General features: G+C 42.1%; 2 protein-coding genes across 3 annotated transcripts in view; both read right to left on the reverse strand.

The window, feature by feature from the left end:
• The window catches only part of Zw (glucose-6-phosphate 1-dehydrogenase Zw), a 109,408-nt gene that overhangs the window by 40,332 nt on the left and 49,208 nt on the right, over nt 1-19,868 (reverse strand). The window lies entirely within an intron of this gene.
• Nucleotides 2,633-19,868, reverse strand: part of rdgC (retinal degeneration C) — a 37,599-nt gene continuing 20,363 nt past the window's right edge. The window contains exons 7-15 of one of the 2 annotated variants that reach the window (XM_065483761.1): nt 14,566-14,602; nt 9,102-9,251; nt 8,620-8,712; nt 7,707-7,892; nt 7,500-7,607; nt 6,514-6,667; nt 6,260-6,423; nt 5,071-5,155; nt 2,633-3,676 (exon numbers count right to left, since the gene is read on the reverse strand). In XM_065483761.1, coding sequence (XP_065339833.1) covers nt 3,468-3,676; nt 5,071-5,155; nt 6,260-6,423; nt 6,514-6,667; nt 7,500-7,607; nt 7,707-7,892; nt 8,620-8,712; nt 9,102-9,251; nt 14,566-14,602 — 1,186 coding nt within the window. In that variant the 3' untranslated portion in view covers nt 2,633-3,467. Of the gene's footprint in view, nt 3,677-5,070; nt 5,159-6,259; nt 6,424-6,513; nt 6,668-7,499; nt 7,608-7,706; nt 7,893-8,619; nt 8,713-9,101; nt 9,252-14,565; nt 14,603-19,868 lie in introns of both variants that reach the window. The other variant, XM_065483760.1, reaches the window with a different exon arrangement.

Genomic DNA, 19,868 nt, shown 5'->3' on the forward strand with positions numbered 1-19,868 from the left:
ATTAATTAACTTCGCGTGACTTTTACGTTAGAAAATTCAACTTCTAAAACGGTGGACGCATCCCCCGGGATTCCCCCGGTGGATCCACGGAGAATGGCACCTGGGGCAGTGTTATCTAAGGTGCTGCGGGAAAAAGGAAACGTCGTAAACATATCTCTCGAGTTCGCTTTTAAAAATCAAATTAAAACATGAAATATGCATAAGATAAAAACTGCTTGGGTCTATGGTGACGGAACAAATTTTGCGCAGCTTGGAGGATTTGACGGCCGACGATCCGCAAGCCATGCAGAATGGCTTTGGAAACTTTGATTCCTGCGCTTCCATTCGTAAACCATTTCTATGCCATTAACATAATTGAAGCGCAAAATCTTTCACAGAGTCTACTGACGAATGCAACACGACGGCCCAGGTGTTCGGGTGTGGCAAGAAAAATGCTCCAGACCTGACAATCGGACTCGTCACTGCCAACAAAGGAGACGCCGCACTGTGACTTTTATAATCTTCATGCAGAATTATATATTTTAACTTTTTACTGGCCAGGTTTCTGTAACTCAAATTTACTTGTCGGGAGCCGGATTTGGAATAGGTCAAAGAGAAAACGGTACTAACCGAGTATTGTGTGGCCCACTTCCCTATTAGACAATCTGAATTTTGATGAAATTATTCCAATCGTAGAATTTTTTTCAAAACATTTGGATTTAATAAATTTTTCTATTATATGTGAGATTGATTTTGTGTTTGGTAATGGTGTTTTTTTGCTTGCCAACGAAATAATAAAAAAATAGCTGGTGTTCGTCAATATCCTGTTTGAACGTCACTTGCGAGAAAAACATGTATTTTTTTGTTCCACGAAATAATTTATGCAGTCGTTAAAATCTCCATGGAGATCCGAACGCCTGATGGTATGAACAAATTATTTGTTTCACTCATAAATTAAGCACTCGTCATTATTAACGCTGCCATCGTTGATGACCCAAGTCTGCACCAGCAGGGCTTTTGTTGAAGTTGGGACGGTTGACTATTTTTATCTGCGCTCCAAATCATAGCGGGACCATCAAATGAGCAGCAAGCACGAATTTTGCTCTTTGAACCAGACTTAAAATCACCTAAAACCAACTATTCTGACTTTTTCGAGGTAACAATTCCTGAAAATGATATTTTTTTTAATTAAATATTAAACAATAATTAATATTTTTTGCCTCAAATACTTTCAAAATAAAAGAAATAGGAATTTTTCAAATATGTCGGTTTTTTGGAACTCCAAATTTCGGCTTCTGATTTTCAGAAATTAAAAAACTACCCACTGGTGGACTCGTCTCGACCTGCCCTGACCAGCTGAAAGAATTAGGGGGTGCTCAACCTCCACCCCTAAGTTGCTATAATTCAGCCCCCTCGAAAAAGTAAAAAAATTAACTGTAGCATTTTGGGGTGGAGGGTAAGCACCCTCTCATCTCGTCAGGGCAGGTTGAGACGAGTCCAGCGGTGGGTAAATTTTGCAATTCTGATAATTAGAACCAAAGACTTGGCAGTGACAATATTTGCAAAAAATAAATCTTTCCAATTTTTGCCAACCTTTCAATCGCTAAATCTCGGGTTGTAATTGTCAGAATTGCAAAAACTGCACACCGTTCGACTTGTCTTAACCTTCTCTAGATATTCAATGGAATTTGGGGTAGATTTTTCAATTTAAGAGCGTTTTGAACAGTGAATAAATTTGCTGAAAGTGCAAAAAAACGTATTTTTCTCGCTACTTTAATAACCGGGGTGGAAGGAGGATGAGGGTTGATCACCCTCAAACATTTTGGTTATCTAGGCAAGGTTAAGACGAGTTGAACGGTATTCAGTTTTCTCAATTCTAACTGTTAGAATCCGAGATTTGAGGTTGTAAAAATAACGAAATATTTGAAAATTTTATATTTTTTCAGACAGTTTGCAAGATAATCAATCACATGCATAACATTTGGGGTTACAGATCAAATTCCGCCGCAAATAACGTAAATATAAATAATAATAAATAAACAAACTCGTGTCTAAATCCGTTACGCTATTCATCCAAAAACCTGTCTAAAAATACAGTCGACTATTTTCGCGAAAGTATAATCGTCTAAAATTCATAGCCCTACAAATCCTTCAATCAATTCTGGGCAGATGAGAAAATTAAATTCAATAAATCGCCACTCGCACTTTTCGCCCATCTCTATGTCCACGTTCGGTGCAGCGGTGAGCAATTATAATCTTTTATTTATCCTCACGTTACAATTAAATTACACACAGTAAATTTAAAAGAAAAATTTAATTTTAGTTAAAATAACTAGTCTGCTAGATATTTCCAGAAAATGTATGGTTTTCTAGATTTTGGTGAGTTGCTCAAGAATGGCTGGAAATGTATTGTAACATTTTTCAGTGCCTGCTGGGACTTCTTTTAGGAGGCGTGTACGTGATGGATTGCTATATTTTGAGCTTTATACACAGATATTACAAGGGATACTTACCAAACAGAAGTAATTCAGCATTTGATTAATATCGCTCCACAGACTTCCATCTCATTGCCAACATTCACATCTCTTTTAAACTAGTCAGTTTGGCAGGTTATCAAACACTCATTTGGGTTAAATTTTAAACCATTGCCGTGTGGATATCTGATCGAGCCACTTTATTTTTGCTTTTTAATAATTATACAATAAATATCTTTTCACAAATAATTTATAATTTTTTCGTTGAACGTAAAACAAAAATAGAGCACACGCATTTGGTTCCATAGTCGTCGAAATAAGTGTATTTCCCGACTATTTTGCGGGAAGGAACAATTTCTAAACGAAAATTTGGCTTTTTTTAACGTCCGCAAAGTATGCGCATATAAGGTATTTTAATTTTAGTTCCATTCAGTTGCCAGCAAAGTTTTGTGTAAAATCCCAGCAACGACACAACATTTTCTTTGCGTTAGTCACGGCAAATATCACCGTGTATATTTTGATTAGTCTGGACAGAAAATGGAAAGGTACAGAGCAGTTTGTTTTTGTGTTTCCTGAAGCGCTGCGAAGACATGAATTTTGATTTATTCTTATCCGGGGAGAAGCACACTCAAAACGCGGAATTTTCATATCGCATGACATTATCAAAAGCCTGTTCCCATTTTGCCAACGAGACGCGGCGGCGGCGGCAGCGGCGGCGGCGTGTTCCTTTTAATAAACTCTCTCTCATATAACCACAATAAATTGAACATTTATGAAAAAGCCGCCATGCCGTGTATAATAATCTTTCGGCATACACATTTTTTGTATTTATATTTTTGAGTATGTATAATATATATGAATCTGACGGAATGTGCAACAGAGGTGAAAACCATTCAAGAGTCTGTCCGTCCGTGTGTGGCGGCTGTCTCACTTGCGCTCCTCGAGCTGCTTCCTCTTCAGTTTGGGCGAGAAGTTCCACACCTTCCAGGTGCAGTCTCTCGTCTTGGCCGAATACTAGTCCTCCTCGTCCGGCGATTCGTTCGGTTCGACCGGCCGTCTCGACTCGACCAGGCGGAACGCCTCCAGGAACTCGTTCAGGTCGACCCTGCCGTCCTGGTTGAAGTCGAGACAGCGCGCCAGCCGCGTGCACAGCTGGCCAGGCTCGGAGCCGTCGTTCGGCAGCAGCGAGCACGCCTGCTTCAGCTCAGTCATTGAAATCGTGCCTGAAATAAAGTGGTTATTTATTTTTTGTTTAAGATATATGTTTGGAAGGTGAAAAAAACTATTTCAATAAGTGATTTATATAAAAGGCTCATCAATTATTGCTCAAATTAAATAAATTACTCATTTAGACTGCCTTTTACGAAGTTTCTGAGCACACCAATCGATTCCTGAGGGTCGAATTAGGTAGAGTGGATATTTTTTCCGACCAAAAGGTCCAGCGTGGCGTGCAAACTTTTTTTCCCGCCAAAACAATATGAATGCGAGAAGTGCGCAATGCGCATGCGTCAGAGCTGGCTGGATGTGACGAAAAAGTCATCATTCGTGCAGGCGGTCTCTCTGCAAGTGCTCAAACCAGCTCTGACGCATGCGCACTACTCGCATTCATATTGTTTTGGCGGGAAAAACATTCGCACGTCGCGCTGCACTTTTTGGTTGGAAAAAACTTTGTCACAAACGGTCTTAAACTAAAAAAGTTCGGTAAATGTGGGCGTGGTTCCTAGGAACATGTAAGAAGGAGGCGTGGCACGTGTTGCAAGGCTCGGGATAATCGTAAAATTGAGGGATAAATCGATGGAATTATGGAATGGGGGCGTGGTTGTCCGGAAAACTTAAAAGTAGGCGTGGCATGAAAAACATTTTAACGATTTTACAAAGAGAACTCGTAGGAATCTCGAATTGGGGGCGTGAATTTTAGGAAAATTACAAAAGAAGGTTTGGAACGTGTCACAGAGAGCGGGAAAATAAACAAAATCGATTCAGAATGCACGGAAAATTTTGAAATGGGGGCGTGGTTCTACGGAAAATTGAAAAATTTTACAATTTAACTGAAAAATCGCGGGAATTTTGAAATGAGGGCGTATTTCCCAGGAAATTTTTATAAAAGAGGCGTGGCAAAATTGTCGTAAAGCGCAGGAAAATCGTAAAATGGGCATTTTTACACATCTTTGAAAAAATCAAACCTAATTCGACCTTCGTGAATCGATTGGTTTGCTCAGAAACTTCGTCAAACATGGTCTTTAAGTGTGATGTATCGTTGAAAACTCTAATAGTTAGAAGGTTTTTAATTACTGGTCTCATCAAAAGAGATTTATGTAGGATTGCATGTTTTTTATTTTTTCATTCATATTTCTGATAAAAAAAAAACTATCCAACGAATGGAAATGTTTCTTATTATGTTTATTGTGCAACCGGCTGATCACAGGGTACGAGCGGGTGCATATATGCCTTGATAAAAAATAGCGCCAATCCCGTTCCGTTCGCCCTATTTAATGCATTCAAACGCGCTGAAAGAGCTAATTCAGCTATCACACACATGTACACCCTTTGATTGCCTTCCAGGCGATTACACGCGCATTAAAAGTTAAAAGCATTATACATTCCGAATGAGCGTTACCTGAGTGGTCCGTGTCAAGGGCGCTGAAGAGCGACTCCAGAGCCATTTTGTCCCTGTAGAGGGCCTCAGTCACGTAGCATCCAGACTGCTGTCGACAATAGTTAGTCCGATTAATTAAATACACACACGCGCGCCCGGTGCTCGCAGTGAGCGCAGAGAGCGCCATTAATTATGCAACGGCCGGGAAATTCTGCGCTCGATCGCGCACTCCACGCCAACGCAAATAATTCATTTGGCTCATTTTTCCGGCCGGATGACTATTTGTATTTACTCTGACGCGAACTGATTTGCACTGCTAAACCATTGAGACGCGTGATCTCGAGCACAATCGGGTCGCTTATAGTTAGTTGCCATTTGTGTGTAGGAGGAAGCGCGGCGTGACCTAATTAATTGTGATTACAACGCCGCACCCACATCGGCATCGAATCAGTGCGTTTAGTCTACATGTTTTCCATTGAAATTAAATACAGATTATACTCGATGTGAGAAGCAAGCTGTTCATTATAAGGCTATTTTCAATACAAGGATGGGAAGCTGAATTCAATTACTATTGGAAATATCCTTCAGTGCTTCAACCCTAATTCGCATAAGTTCTAAACCAATAATATAAAGCAAAAAGCAATTAAAAATAGGTTTATAAAATGTACTGGGGTCCGGATTGATGCGACACGCAGATATGGCTGCGCAGAAGGTTTTCATTTGGGTCACGCATGCGCAATGATGAGTTTTAGCCTCCCTGGCCGATAAAGAAGCGATTTGAACATACTGCGCATGATTAAGATGCGCACAAGTTTACTGCGCAGCTTCAAACTGGACGAATATTCAAACAATTATAAATTTCGACGACCAGCTGGAAACAACACAGATCGCAACCCCATATTCCCGGTGATAAAATGTAAATTTTAATTCGAATATTGTGTGGTTTCCTTCTAATATAATTTCAATGGTAAATTCCTCGAACAAATTCGCAACTGTCAAACCGAATAGATGCAGAACTTTTAAAAATGAATTTAATTAACTAGAATGATTGAAAATAATTTCCGAGAAGAGAAAAAGGCACAGCCGCAATTCATCGATTTAAACAGCTAAATCTCCTTTTTTAAGAGAGATTAAAATGTGCTCGGAGGCGAGGAAAATTTATTGGCGCGCCGTGCGAGGCAGAACTCAATTTACATGCAACACGACTCACCGATCCCGGCCCGCAGAACGTCTCGCTGTATTTGATCAAGCCCGTCTTGGCCGCCTCCTCGGCGGCCGCCGGCGATAAAACACGGTCCCTCAGCAGCCTCCAGGGCACTGACAAGCCGGTGCCGCTTTGCATCGCCTCGCACCACTCTTTCACCGAGATTGTGCCTGCAAAAAGAGCCCTCTCACGTCTTCAAACCCATCCATCGCACGCGCGGCATTAAGCCCCGAGTTCGTGCTGAATGCAAATTACTGTACCTTTCGACTCCGGGTCCCTGTTCTTGAACTCGGCTTCCAGGACGATGCGCCGCGCCTCGATGGTCGCCGCCAGACTCTTCAGCGCCGACCGCTCCACCAGGCCAACCCGCTGCCGAAACGTCAGACGCCGTTTGTTGGCCTTGGCCGCACTAACCTGCACACGCAAATTCCAAATTTAATTGACAAATTCAGCCAGTTGTATAAACCCTTAGTGTTCGAAGCCGCCAACAGATGGCGCCACCGTATACTTTGGTAATAAATTTAATTTTAAGGCACTTCCGGTGCGATTTAGACTGAATCCTGGAACTGTGCATTCTTCACTTAATTTCCTTTCTTTTGACGCGCTGAAAACCAAAATCAGTCTAGCCATTCACCCTAGAATAGTCGGAAAATATTTTTTCATTTCAAGAAATAGTTTTTCACGATTCTACTGCGATTGGCTGAACCGATTTTGATTTTCAGCACGTAAAAAGAAAGAATTTTAAGTGAAGGACCCACAGTGGCTGGATTAAATCTAAAATCGCAGCGGAAGTGCCTTAAATTAAATTTATTACGCAAGTATACGGTGGCGCCATCGGTTGGCGGCTTCAAACACTAAAAGGGTTCATACAACTGGTCAATTTGTGAGCTGATTTTAAATTCACGCCTCTCTCACAGAGCAGATAATATAACGTTTTAGCATTCAAAAGCCGAGCATTCGTGTTTCGTGTTCGTTATCGCGTTTAAATTCATGCAAACAGTCTTTAACGATTAGGATTTATTTAAGAAGAGGACATTGCGCTAGCCTAAAAATGTACATTTTGGTGCAGCAATAAATAAAAATATTATTTACTGTCCGGCCGGGCGGAACTAAATATCGAATTGTGACATTTAACGAAAAAACCCTAATAAATTTAGGGAAGAGAAAAATATGGTGTGGTGGGCCTCAAACTTTATCAATTAAAGTGATGGTCGGAGTAGAAGTTTGGCCAAAAGTTTTCCATTACCTGGAACTGGACGAACTGGGGCGTCAAAGGATTGCCAGAGAGCTTGACATAAGCGCCCTTGTTGGAGCCAACTTCGTAGTAGTCGCTCGCTGAGAAAATGGTGATGCACTGCGCACAGAAACACACAAGAGTGGAAATTTAGCGCCCACACGCTTTTAGTGCGTGAATAATTGAACGCGAGAGCAGAGAGCGAGGAAAGTTTAGTACCTTATTGTTGTGGGCCAGCTCGTAGCCTTCGAGCTTGCACTCGTGAGATCGCACCAGCAGCCGCAGGTCGTGCCTCCGCAGGAACTCTTCCGTCACGTCAGGACCAAAGTAGGTGCCCGCCCCGCGCAGCGTGTTGTGGCTGCATCCGTCCGCCACTTGTGGGTCGCTCCACAGGATGTCGAAAACCTGCGTTTAATACATTTATAGGAAATGAGCTTACTGTCAAATCTGAATAAAGAATCAAAAGCATATTTAAAAAAAAATTTTGGAAGGTTTTCTTTCATTTTACAGAGCTCCAGGATATTTGGAATATGTATATAGTTGGATCCAGACTGTAAAAGACCATCTAAAATTTATTTTAAAACGATCTGAATTTTTAAAAATATCTCTGAAACGTAAAAAATCAACTGAAGAAGTCGTGAAAAAGGCACAGATTTCTATGGATATACAAGTTTAATTTAAATAATCATTTTCATGCCAATAAAGATGACGTATGTAATTTTTTTTTATAAATCAAAGACCGTCTTTGACAAAGTTTCTGAGCCCACCAATCGATTTCTGAGGGTCGAATTAGGTAAATTAGATGTTTTTTCCGACCAAAAAGTGCAGCGCGACGTGCGAACTTTTTTCCCGCCAAAACTTATGATTGCGAAAAAGTGCGCATGCGTCAGAGCTGGCTGGATCTGAAAAAGAAGTCATTCGTACAGGCCGTCTCTCTGCAAGTGCTCAAACTAGTTCTGACGCATGCGCACCTCTCGCATTCATATTGTTTTGGCGGGAAAAAAGTTCGCACGTCACGCTGCACTTTTTAACGGAAAAAACGTCCAATTTACCTAATTCGACCCTCAGGAATCGATTGGTGTGCTCAGAAACATCGTCGAAGACAGTCTTTAAGTCGAAAATTAAATCATACCTGTCTCCACGCTCGTCTTTCTGGAGTATCGTCTTCTTCCGTCCCATCTGGGTTGTCTTTTGCGCTTTGAGGGGGATCCATCAGAGATGCTAGCTGAAAAGAATTAAAAAAAAATCGTATCTGAGCTTCGTGTATGAAATTTACATCCAAATTTGAATAGCTCTCAGGATTATGTTCTTTTCTTGTTCAACCACGCACACCGCTGTGCTTTCCCATCTTTCGCCATATAAATGTAATCAGATTCGCCCTCGCAATTTCACCCTCGATCAGTTTCCAATCGGAATGGGCGCAGGGCGCACTCACTCCTGTCCCATTCTTCTCTCTCGCTTAGCAAGTGGTGCGCTGGTTTTATCTCTATTGCAGAGGGTTCATTTATCGATTGGACGAATAATATCCACGATATATATAAATCCAATTCCCCCCTTACACCGCACACAGGAAGCGCGCAAGATTAATGGCACGGCGAAAATTCTATCACTTACCTTGAATCGGTCCAGGGTCCAGACTTCCCGCAAATCGGTTTTGTTGGAAATGCCGCCGTGCACCACCAACACCTGGCTGTCCACCACCGTTCCGAGGGGTAGAGCCCGATACAGCCGCTCTATTTGGTGCAAAAGCCTCTCCGATTGCATCTGAAAATCATATTCAAAAGGGGCTTGCACTAGATTTCTATGCTAGCATCAAAAAATGTTTTTTAATAACGTTTTCACTATCAGAAATTTTCCCGTGGTAAGCAATGAATGTGTCTTTGTAAATCAATAAAAATTTTCCTTGTAATTTGCAAAGTCTGATAACCATAAGGGTCCGAGTTTACCGCTGAAAATCATAAAAATTATTAAAATAATGAAAGATAATTTGTCTGAAATGATTCTCAAATAAATTAACCTAATTTTCGGTATTTTGATTTTTTCCAAAATATTTTAATCAGCTCTCTGAATATAGGCAGTTTTTCACAGGCAACTATGAAATATATTTTAATGAGGCCAAACACTTACCCATTTTAGAAAAAAAATCTTTTTTTTCTAAATAAAAAACAACTTTGAAGTACTATTTTTTATCATCATCTCAATATTAAATTTTTATAATTGTTCTCATCACGCTGCCATGGAAGCAATTAATTTCCCATGCTAAAAAAGGGGGCATAACAGGTAAATTCGAAAAATTGGATTTTCGGCATTGGTCAGAAGAAAATAATATGAAAAAATTAGTCGATTAGGGTTTATATAATTTTTTCAAATAAAAAATCACTATCATTATTCCATTTTTTAACATGTATGTATTGCGTTCTTATGGCAGCGCGAATTCGGAGCTGTGCGAAAATTCTTTGCCCATTCATAACATGCAGCTGCTGGCAACAAGCATTCACCAGGCTCGAGTGCGCGCGCATGCGTATTGCGCGTTGCTTTTGCTTGCAGCGAGCGGATGAGCGCGAACGGTGCACGGGCGCTGCACTGCGGCCGGCAATGAGCGTTCTGGGAGGCGGCCTGCGGCTACCTGGCGGCCACCGAGGCCCTCGGCCGACGGCCACACCAACTGATGGCTGAATTTCCGCTCTGATTGTAAGTTAACAAGCTTCAATGCTGTTCGATTTTGGGGATTTGAAAGAATTCGCGCATGAGAATTTTTATCTGGCCAAGAATTTCGTCAATATCTCGCGAACCACTTAACTAATTACTATTTTTTTGGTCTCATTTTGACGCAGCCGACGTGTGCGACAGTGCGGCAGACTCGTTGGCCGAATTTGGCCCGAAGGCTTGCCGATGGGTCGAATTCACTGTTATTTTCATAAATAGCGGGTCAATGTAGGGTCAGATAAAGGTTAATATTAGGTGCGGAATTTTTTCTCATTTTTATTCGATTAACTCGAGGATCACTTGACGGGGTTTTGGTCTCATACTTCTTGCCAGTTTAACTCGGCCGACGTCGTGGCCGAATTCGGCCCGACAGCCTGCCGAATGGCCAAAAATTGTGGTTTTGCGAGTGACAAGAATTAAATAATGTAATTTATGGTCTGAAAATGAGTTAATATGATTAATCAGCCTAAATTTTCTTGGAAGAAATGTATAATTTTATGTTCTCTTTCTTGTTGCTTGCAGCGAGCGGACGAATGGACTGCGATATGGACTGCGGCCGTGATTGAGCGAGCTGGGAGGCGGCCTGTGGCCATGAGGCGGCCATCGTGGACCGCGGGCGACCCACCACTGATTGTGAGGAAGCACAGAGTAAGTGCATACCTGTTTAAATTATATTTAAATTACATTAATTTTGGGCTAATTTAGAGAATTCTCGCATGTGAATTAGTTTCCCGCCAAAAATGTTCTCGCATTTGGTTTATTTCGACTCATTTTATCGCGGCCAACGTTGTGGCCGACTCGCCGGCTAAATTCGACCTTCCGACTGGTGTTTTTGCGCGTTTGGATGCAATAAAAATATACGTACAATTGCACACTGTGCCTGTGCCGCTATCGCTATGCAAAAGGTCATCGACCCTCTGCATTGGTTTTAATTTTGTAATTCGATCATTGTTGCGATTTTCGCTCTAGACGACGCGTTCAGCGGCCGAGAATTAATTAACTAGAGAATCACTTGATGGATTTAGGTGATTTTTCTCATACTGACCGATGCTGTGACCGAATCAGCGGCCGAATTCGGCCCGCTAAATAACCGAAAATGGGGTTTTTCATGTTTGATAATTCGGTGTCGCGCATTTGATTGGTTGGAAAATTTTTAAATTAAAAATTAAAAACTGTTGCACATGTAGTGTAATAACTCGATTGTTGGCAGTATTTTACGAATAAATCGAGAATCACTTGACGGATTTAGGTGTCTATTTTCTCATACTGACCAGCCGAATTATCAGGTCACCGAATTACCGAAAAATAAAATGTTTTAATTATAACAAGCGCAGGTAAACCGGATTAATATCTAATTTTTAATAGCTTCGCAATTTTTTCTAAAATTTTAAATTTCTTCCAAGACCTAATTCTTAAAGCAATGCCGGACTGAGGCAAAAATTGTTGCCGGTTTTTCTCTTTATAAAGTAATTTAGGCGCTTCTCTCGCATCGTATGCTGAATTTGGTTGGCTGTGTTCAGATACTAAGCTACAGACGCTGGACTCCCTGCAGATCTTGTTAGACACCGGCGTTTCCACGCGAGCACTCGCCCTGCCAGCCGGCAACAAAGCGTTTTTCCAACATCTCTCTGCGTGTCCAAAGCTGCGAAACGGGGTGGGGGGAGGGGACTTTGGACACACTGAGGGTGAGGGGGCGCGTTTGCTGTCGGAAGGGGTGGGTCGGTCGCGTGGAATGCGATGCATTTCTGTTTCGTGCGGGGTCTTCGTCAAGCCGGGTCTTCAAATACCAAACGGTGCTCTGGGTCGATCGTAGCAATCTTTGCGCCCTTCCAAAAAGGCCTCGTTGGACCGGTCAACGTTTACTGTGGACTTCCGAAAGATCTTTGGACTCCCAAGTTCACCGAGACCCCCATTCGAGCCTTTAAATGCTTGAGAGGTGCCAATTTTTTATTTTTAATAATTTAAATTCGGTGTTTTCAAAATATGTTGGAAGATATTTAATTTGAACCGGTTTCACGTGCAAAAATTCGAATGTGGGATGCGATGATAATTTTCTCCGTTGATGAGCGCGGGGAAAAGTGTTGCGGTTACCTGTGGGCGAACACAAATGTGCATGGGAAAGTTGGTGGAAGATCGCGTACCTCACGGGTGACATAGGAAAATGTAAAGAACAAATTAAACCAAATAAGTTGCTATTTTGGGGGTCTTCGATTTAAGTTGGGGCCGAGGGGGCCTTAATGGTGCCCAATCGACGCGCTCAATTTCACATTTCTAACACTGGCTGGGTCCGATTGGAATGATAGGAGTCGTGTTGTTTTTTTTTTTTAGTTGAAAAAACTATATTTTTTTTGTCGCGGGCATAATGCGTGGGACCCTATTTGAGTATTATGAGCCTGGTTTCATAATTCTTGCATTGGATCAACCGTCAAGCCGAAATTGGTTTACAAAAGTACGAGAAGAAAAAACGCGCAAGCGAGAAAAAGGCGAACAGCAGCAGGCGGCTTCAGCGAGTGAAAGCGCGGCGCAAGAAACTGAAGGGGGAAAATGAAATAGAATAAAATTATCAGCGAACATGTGAAACGTTTCTGTCTTCGGCCAATTATTTAATACAACGTTTAAGAGTGATAAAAACTCTGGGAAGAGAAGCATAAATTTGGAAGATAAAAAATTATCAAATGTCCAATACGTGAAAACTCACATTTTGGCCATAATTAATTGCCCTTTAGATTTTTTAGTAAGTTTTACGACTCTCAGCTGTTTATTTCGGTGTCAAAGGATGCCAAACCGAGTTTGAAACGATTCCAGCCCAGACACGAATTATGGCGATTTTTAGAAAAAATGAAAACTTGGCCTTTTTGCGAGCGACAGCGACGAGCAGGCACAAACTGCACATTGGCACCGCGCCTTTCCAAAACAATGTCTTTCGGTGTTTGCGATTACTCATTTTAACACGCGTTTTTCGCTTCAAACTCAGAATGCACTGGACGGATTCTCGAAAATAAAAGTTTTTCAGACACGGAAGAGCACGGCCGTCACTTTGAGACCGGTTTTGCCGAGACAAAATTGGGGGTTTTGCGAAAATTCTCTGTCTTTCTGTGTCAATAGTGCAGACGAGACCTGCGGCCGTGATTGAGCGACCTATATAGGAGGCGGCCACCGAGGACCCCGGACGGACACTCCAAAAGATGGTCGAATTTCAGCACTGAGTAAGTACCATGTTTAAATTTTGTTCATTTTGGGAGAGTTTAGAGAATTTGCGTACAGTACCAATGTGAATAAGTTTCCGTCCGAGAATTTTTAACACATTTTCATCAATGTATTTCGCGGCCGACGACACATTTCAAATCCTAAAAACATTTGACTCTGATTATAATTTTTGCTCGCCGCGTTTCCGCCGGGAGTTGGTTATATCAGTATATCTCCAAAATTAAAATTCGCGTGACCCGCTGAAAATTAAAAAAAAAACAGTTTTTATGTATCGACTTGTATACGCAGCAAGAAAAAACCTTTACAAGTATTTAATTTATATGTGAGGGTTGATGTTTAACAATGTTAAAATTATATTCTTCTTCATGGTAAAAAATTATTTGATGAAAGAATAATTCAAACAAGCAGAAGAGAAAATAAACAAGACAACAAAAGTTTTGATTTGTCTTGCGCGTTGAATTGCTTCACACCCTAGTTGTTTATCTTGACTCGTGCCGAGTGATGTCGTTTGGCAGCGCAACGCGAGTGCTAATTTGCAGTTTGATCATTAATCTACATAGATCAACAGCCAGCAGACGGAGCAGCGTGACAACCTAATAAAACAATACGCGCGCGCGCTGCACAGCCGTTGGCGCGATTTGCAATTCCATTGACCAAATTACCGCGCGCGCACCAAGCTAAACAATATTATATATTATTTGCATCCGGGTGGAATGCAGAGTGGAATATTCCTTTTGTTTTGTTTGCCAAGGAGCGGCTTTGTTTGCTTTATCTCCGGCACTACTGAAATACCGTCGTCGACGCTTGTATTTAATTAATCAAACACGACACGGCTTTGCTCGCGGCTAAAGCAGGAAACAATTCGCCAGTTCCTGCGTGTTATCAGCAATGATTACCTGGCGTTAAGGTCGGGTTGCCTTAATTGGCTCGCATTTTTACTTTTTGTCAAGGCTTATATTTTTAAAACGAAAATAATAACTTGGGTTTTATTCTAAAATTACCGTTTTTTAAACGCTTCCAACACGGCTCTGGAGACTTTCTCAAAGAGTTTGGAAAAAATGACTTAAATTGTATCGTTTATAATGAGTTTTTTTGCTTAAATAGCATGTATTTCTACGTCAAACTGAAATATTACAGATTAAAAATGTTATATAGTTTTGCTTACCCTGTATTTCGTCCGAACTTCTCTTATGAATCCATACCTGCAAATACCAAGAATGCGTGTGAGAACAAAGCACAATTAATGGAGGAGAAAATTTATTTTTTCTCTCTGCATGAAACGAACTTTCAAAGAATTCTTTATTTCGCTCTAATTGGGGCTTTAGTGCATTATTTCTAAACGAGTGCCATATGCTCTGCACGACGCTCGTTCAACGCAAGGACAAAATGCACTTAACCTTTTGCCGGGGAAGACTCAATCAATTTGCATGCAAATTGCTCAGAATTCTCTCGCCGAAGGCAGCGAATGGACCAGGTATCGATTTCGCGCCAGCGATTTCATTGCCGCCGCCGCCTCCCCATCGGGATGCTGCCTGCAGAATGTTGATTGACGCAAAAACAGGACGCGCGCCCGCGCGACATAGAAATTCAGTTCTAGCTTACGGCAGCCTCGAAATAAAATTGCAATCTTCAAAGAGGACACTTCAAAGCACGCCGCCGTTTGAATCGCCAGCAAAAAAGGTAATTTAAGCAGGCCACTGAACCGGCTGACTGAGTGACAAACTGCTGACTATGTGTCGGGATAAAAGAGTTGAAATCCGCAGATTGACTCGTGCTTTGAGCTTGTAATTTTTGCTTCGCCAAAATCGTGATGTCGCGCAGCCGGAAAATTCGGCAATACGTGCCACGGAACTCAACTCGGAGTCGGAAAACTAATTCGGAAAAGCTTTTTCTCACTTTTGCCTGACGTGTGGGTGTCACAAGTCATTAATTTTCACCCGCGTCGCCCTTTTGACAGCGAGAAATAATTAATTACGACACTTTTTACGCCCGTGTGGCGCGACACTCTGCGCGACTTTCCTTCTCGGCAGCAGTGAAAAAATCGGGAATTGCAGCGCAAATCAAAGAAAAATAAGTTGCCCCGACGAGAGGTGAAAAAGTTTTGCGAGCGACGCTTTCTCTCCCCTGCGGAGGAGCGCCTTAATTCACTTATCGGTCGAGGAAAAAACACTGTACTGCGCGTCGCACTCGCTTCCCAAATCAATTTCCTTGTCCCTCCGATCACGCAGCGCCATGACGCCTCTTTCATTTAAGGGATGCTGTTTCTGTCGTCGTCTTCTTTTCCCAACCACGCAAGGATTAGTAATTTAATTCTACTGGACGTGTATTTTGCAGAGCCTGAGGATTGAATGGTAAAATTTTGAAAAACATTGCCCCAAAAGCTAAGATAAGGTGCACAGATTCTTACTTTTTAGAAGTAGCAAAATTAAAATAAATTAAATCATAGCCGAATTGGGACTTTAAAACTTTTGACGAAATATATTTTTCCGCAGAATAAATTTTCGGCTTAATTTAAAAAAAAAAGAAGAAAACGCTGCTTTGTTTTGGGTAATTGTGTTTTGCTCTCGCGCCCTTTTGAACACGAATTGCTGGATTTTATTACTATAATTATAGCCGTATAGCGTTGACCTCGGATTTGCCTCCGTGTGTGTGTGTGTGCCTATTATGTTTGGGGAATTGTTGCTGCACCCTGCTGTTCACTTGACTTCCTTAGTTCTGCTTAAGCCATTTACAAGAGGCAAAAAAGGAGAAATTACGCGGACGTGTCGGAGAGGCTGAAAGGAAATTCGTGCGCGGCGGCACAGCCTAATCAGCATGCGGAGAGGCGAGAGGTGATTTTTCATTTTCGCGTGACTGACTAGCATATTGTGCTGTCGGCCGCTGTTTATCCGCATACACACACACACACACAGCCAGAGACAACGTGTATTGATTCGCACACAGGGTGAAATATTGCGTCTCCAGAACACCAGAGAACACAGGGCTGCTTAATAAAGTAACAGTCGGCGCGGGAAATTGATGAGAAAAGCCTTCGCGAACACCTGTTCAAGATTACAAGGCTTGTGAAAGAAGCTTGTCATTACTATACAGAGCAGAGCAGAGAGAAGCATTATTTTCTTAGCCACGTGCGGCGAATGTGGCGAATGGAGTGCACGCTGATTGACTCGTAAAATAAAAGTAACTGAACTCTCCATCTCCTCTGCAAATATTAGAGCAGCTCTTTTCTTGGAACATGCTCTCGGCAAATAATGATCTGACCAACCGCAGTGCATTGCTCAATGTAATCTCGCGGTGACTGCACAGACATGTACACTCGAGATTGAATTTTAATAATTGAGCCTGCGATTTCTTCACCGCGGTATGAGAAGCGTGTCTCGCAGGCAGCAGACGTACGCGAAACGTGGAGAGAAATTGTGTCTCACAAACTAACAGTTGTATTGCGGTTTTTACATAAATACACACGCATACAAAATAACAACAAGCTACCCTCTCCGCTGATTTTATCGTGAGTCTCTTAAAATTTCATCTAAAAAATGAGGTGTCTCTCGCCGATCGAATGAGGACAAAATTTAGGTCAAGTATCATGGCAAAAGGACGATAAGAATTTTTAAAAAATGAAAAAGGAACACCAAATTTAGCGGAAATTACAGATTCGAGGAATTCGGCTCAGCAAAATAATTAACCAAGAGTTTCCGAATTTTTCCATAAATAATATGACCGTCAAATCTCGAGTTCCAAACGCCAGAAATGCATTAAAATATATATCCTTTTGAATCGATGTTAAAAATTTATTGAATTAAAAGTGTAAAAATTTGAATGTGATGAATTAATTCTACGCGCTGAGTACAGCCAATCAGTCTATTTAAATTTAAAGATGCGCATTTTAAACAGCTGTTGGTATATATGCCTGTTTTTTTTTTGAAATTTCTCGTCCTGGCCATACAAGCAAATGGTAAAACTCCACTCTCTTGGGAATTTTGGTAAAAATCGATTTATAAAAAAAGTTGTGGAGGTTTCTCTGTTGGAAGCAAAGTAATAATGAAGCGATTTACGTCGGGCTCAATTAAGGTCATGATCGCCATCGTTCTTCATTACGCAATAATTATTTTTTATACGAACGTGTCATAAAGTTTGTGGGCGCAAGAGAAGCAATATTAAGCGCGGGCATGCAAGTTTGCCTTGAATTAAGTCAGTTTTATCTCCATATACTTTTACACCCTGGCGCGCGCCGTAAAACTCGGTGTGTAGCACTTTAGCTGCCAAAGAATTTTGCATTTCTCCACACTCTTGGGAGCAGCGAGTGCGCGCTGACAGCACGCGAAAGCCTCTCGCAATAAAGTGCGTTATCTTTTTGCGCTGCCGAAATTTTGCACGGTCTTTGTTTTCGCGGTAATCTGCACGCGGCGGACGGACAAAAAGTGGCCCGGCTCTCTTTCTGTGCGTCTACGGCGAAAAGCTGCGGTGTCGAGTGACGCAAGCGGGTTAATATTTAGAGGAGGCTCGCCGCATCGCGTCGCGTCGCCGCGCGCCTTGTTCGCCCGGGTATTAAGAGCAATTTCCTGCTGGAAACCATAAAGTGTTTATACGGCTTGCGCGCACAAACCCGGCTCTGCAATAATATAACAAACAACCAGCGACGCGCGTGTGTACGTAGCTCGCGTGCCGTAAAAAGGCATGAATGTGTGTGCCGGCTGCAGCAATCAGGAAAAACGGGAGCAAAACCAATAAACGCGCGGCGTGCATCGCTTTTTGCTCACAGCGATAAATTCGCGCGTTTCAACAGGATTAATGTCGATTAACTCGAGAGCTGCAACACCGACGGTAAAAACTCCAACGCTTTAATGCTCTTCAACTTGAGAGGACGCTGAGAGGAAAATGATTTTTTTAAATTTAACTAATTGAACCTGGCCAAATCGATGAAAGAACTAATTTTTCTCTTTGCAAAACTTTTTAAAAGCATGCAGTAATTGAAAAATATCTTATTTTAGAGATTTTAGTTTCCTTTTTATAGTTTTTAAAATTTATTGCTCCGTTTCTTAAGATTTATTTGATTTTAAAAATGTAGTTTTAAATTTTAAATTCGTTTTGTTATTGCAAGTTTGAATTAATGCAACCTGTGCATCATTTGTGCTGAGGAATTGCCTCAGATTTGACTTGATTGCAACCTCTCGCACATTTTGAAAATGGATGCGCCCGTGTGTCATTTGCGCTAATTGCTTTTTGATGGAGCTTGCAATTAATGTGTATCTCCGGATCGAGTCTCGTGCATCGCGACGCACAATGAGAGCTGATTAGGCGCGGCGTCCCGCACCCCCCTTGGACGACTAACGACGCTTCCGCGTGCGCAGCGCACTGATTGCATTAAATCTTGCGGCGATGCGTCTCGTCGAATTAGGCGCCGCTATATATCCTGTCTGACGATAAACTAATTTGTGCGCGCCTAAAAGCAGGCCTCCCTCGCGGACTGCGCGCACTTTGCCCGCCGGCTAACGTCGGCTGTAATGCCATTTCGCACGCACGACACGCGCGCGCGTCGCCGGCTGCTTTTAGGCAAAGTGGCTTGCGTGCGCGACGCCTCTTCCCTGCGAGCGCCAGCTGGGAGATTGGGAGATGCCATTGCCTTGTTGCGCGTGCTTTGTGCCAAAAAAGCATCAAATGCCTCTGTTCCGGCTAATGCTCCTGTCGCGTGGCCTTTATGCACACTTGTTTCACGCAGTAAAAGCTTCAAAGCTTGAAAACACGGTGCTCTCGAGTGCGATTGCAAAATTCCCGAACTTTCTCAGAAAGTGAACTAAACGCAAATAAATGCTGCAATTTTAGGTTTCACTTTTCATTTTTGGTAAATCTGCTGATTCATGTCCGGATTGCGATCTGTGTTGGTTTTCCCGCCGGTCAGAAAGCAATGTATAGCGTCAAAATTTGCATTTGTTTGAATATTCACCCATTTTGATGCTGCGCAGTAATTTTGTGCGCATCTTGAGCATGCGCAGTATGTTCAGATCGCTTTTTTATCTTACAGAGATGCTGAAATTCATCACTGCGCATGCGTGATCCAAATTAAAACCTTCTGCGCAGTCGTAATTCCCAACGGGGGCCAGGTTGCGATCTGTGTTGGTTCCCGCCGGTCAGAAGTCCAAATGGCGTCGAAATAACGGAGGCCAATCAGGAGACAGTCCAGCGGTCAATCAGAAGCGTCGAAGAAGAGGCGTGCCGACCTAATAATTTCATTCCCTCGTATTTTTTACATTTCCATTGGCCTGATGTGCTATCTAAACGGTCGATTCGCCAATTACCGGGCTAATCAGTTGTTAGTAAAGAAATTAGAAAAGAAAATATTCATTTTCATGAGGAATTTTCCAAGCCAATTTAATTTTACGTTTTTTACTTTCCCGCCGAACTCTACCAGACGCCATGTCTGACCGTCGCGTGAACCCAAACCCCAATGGGATTTATAATTGTAGTTTGTCA

The sequence above is a fragment of the Cloeon dipterum genome, chromosome 3 (genome assembly GCF_949628265.1).
Source record: "Cloeon dipterum chromosome 3, ieCloDipt1.1, whole genome shotgun sequence".
NCBI classification, from domain to species: domain Eukaryota; kingdom Metazoa; phylum Arthropoda; class Insecta; order Ephemeroptera; family Baetidae; genus Cloeon; species Cloeon dipterum.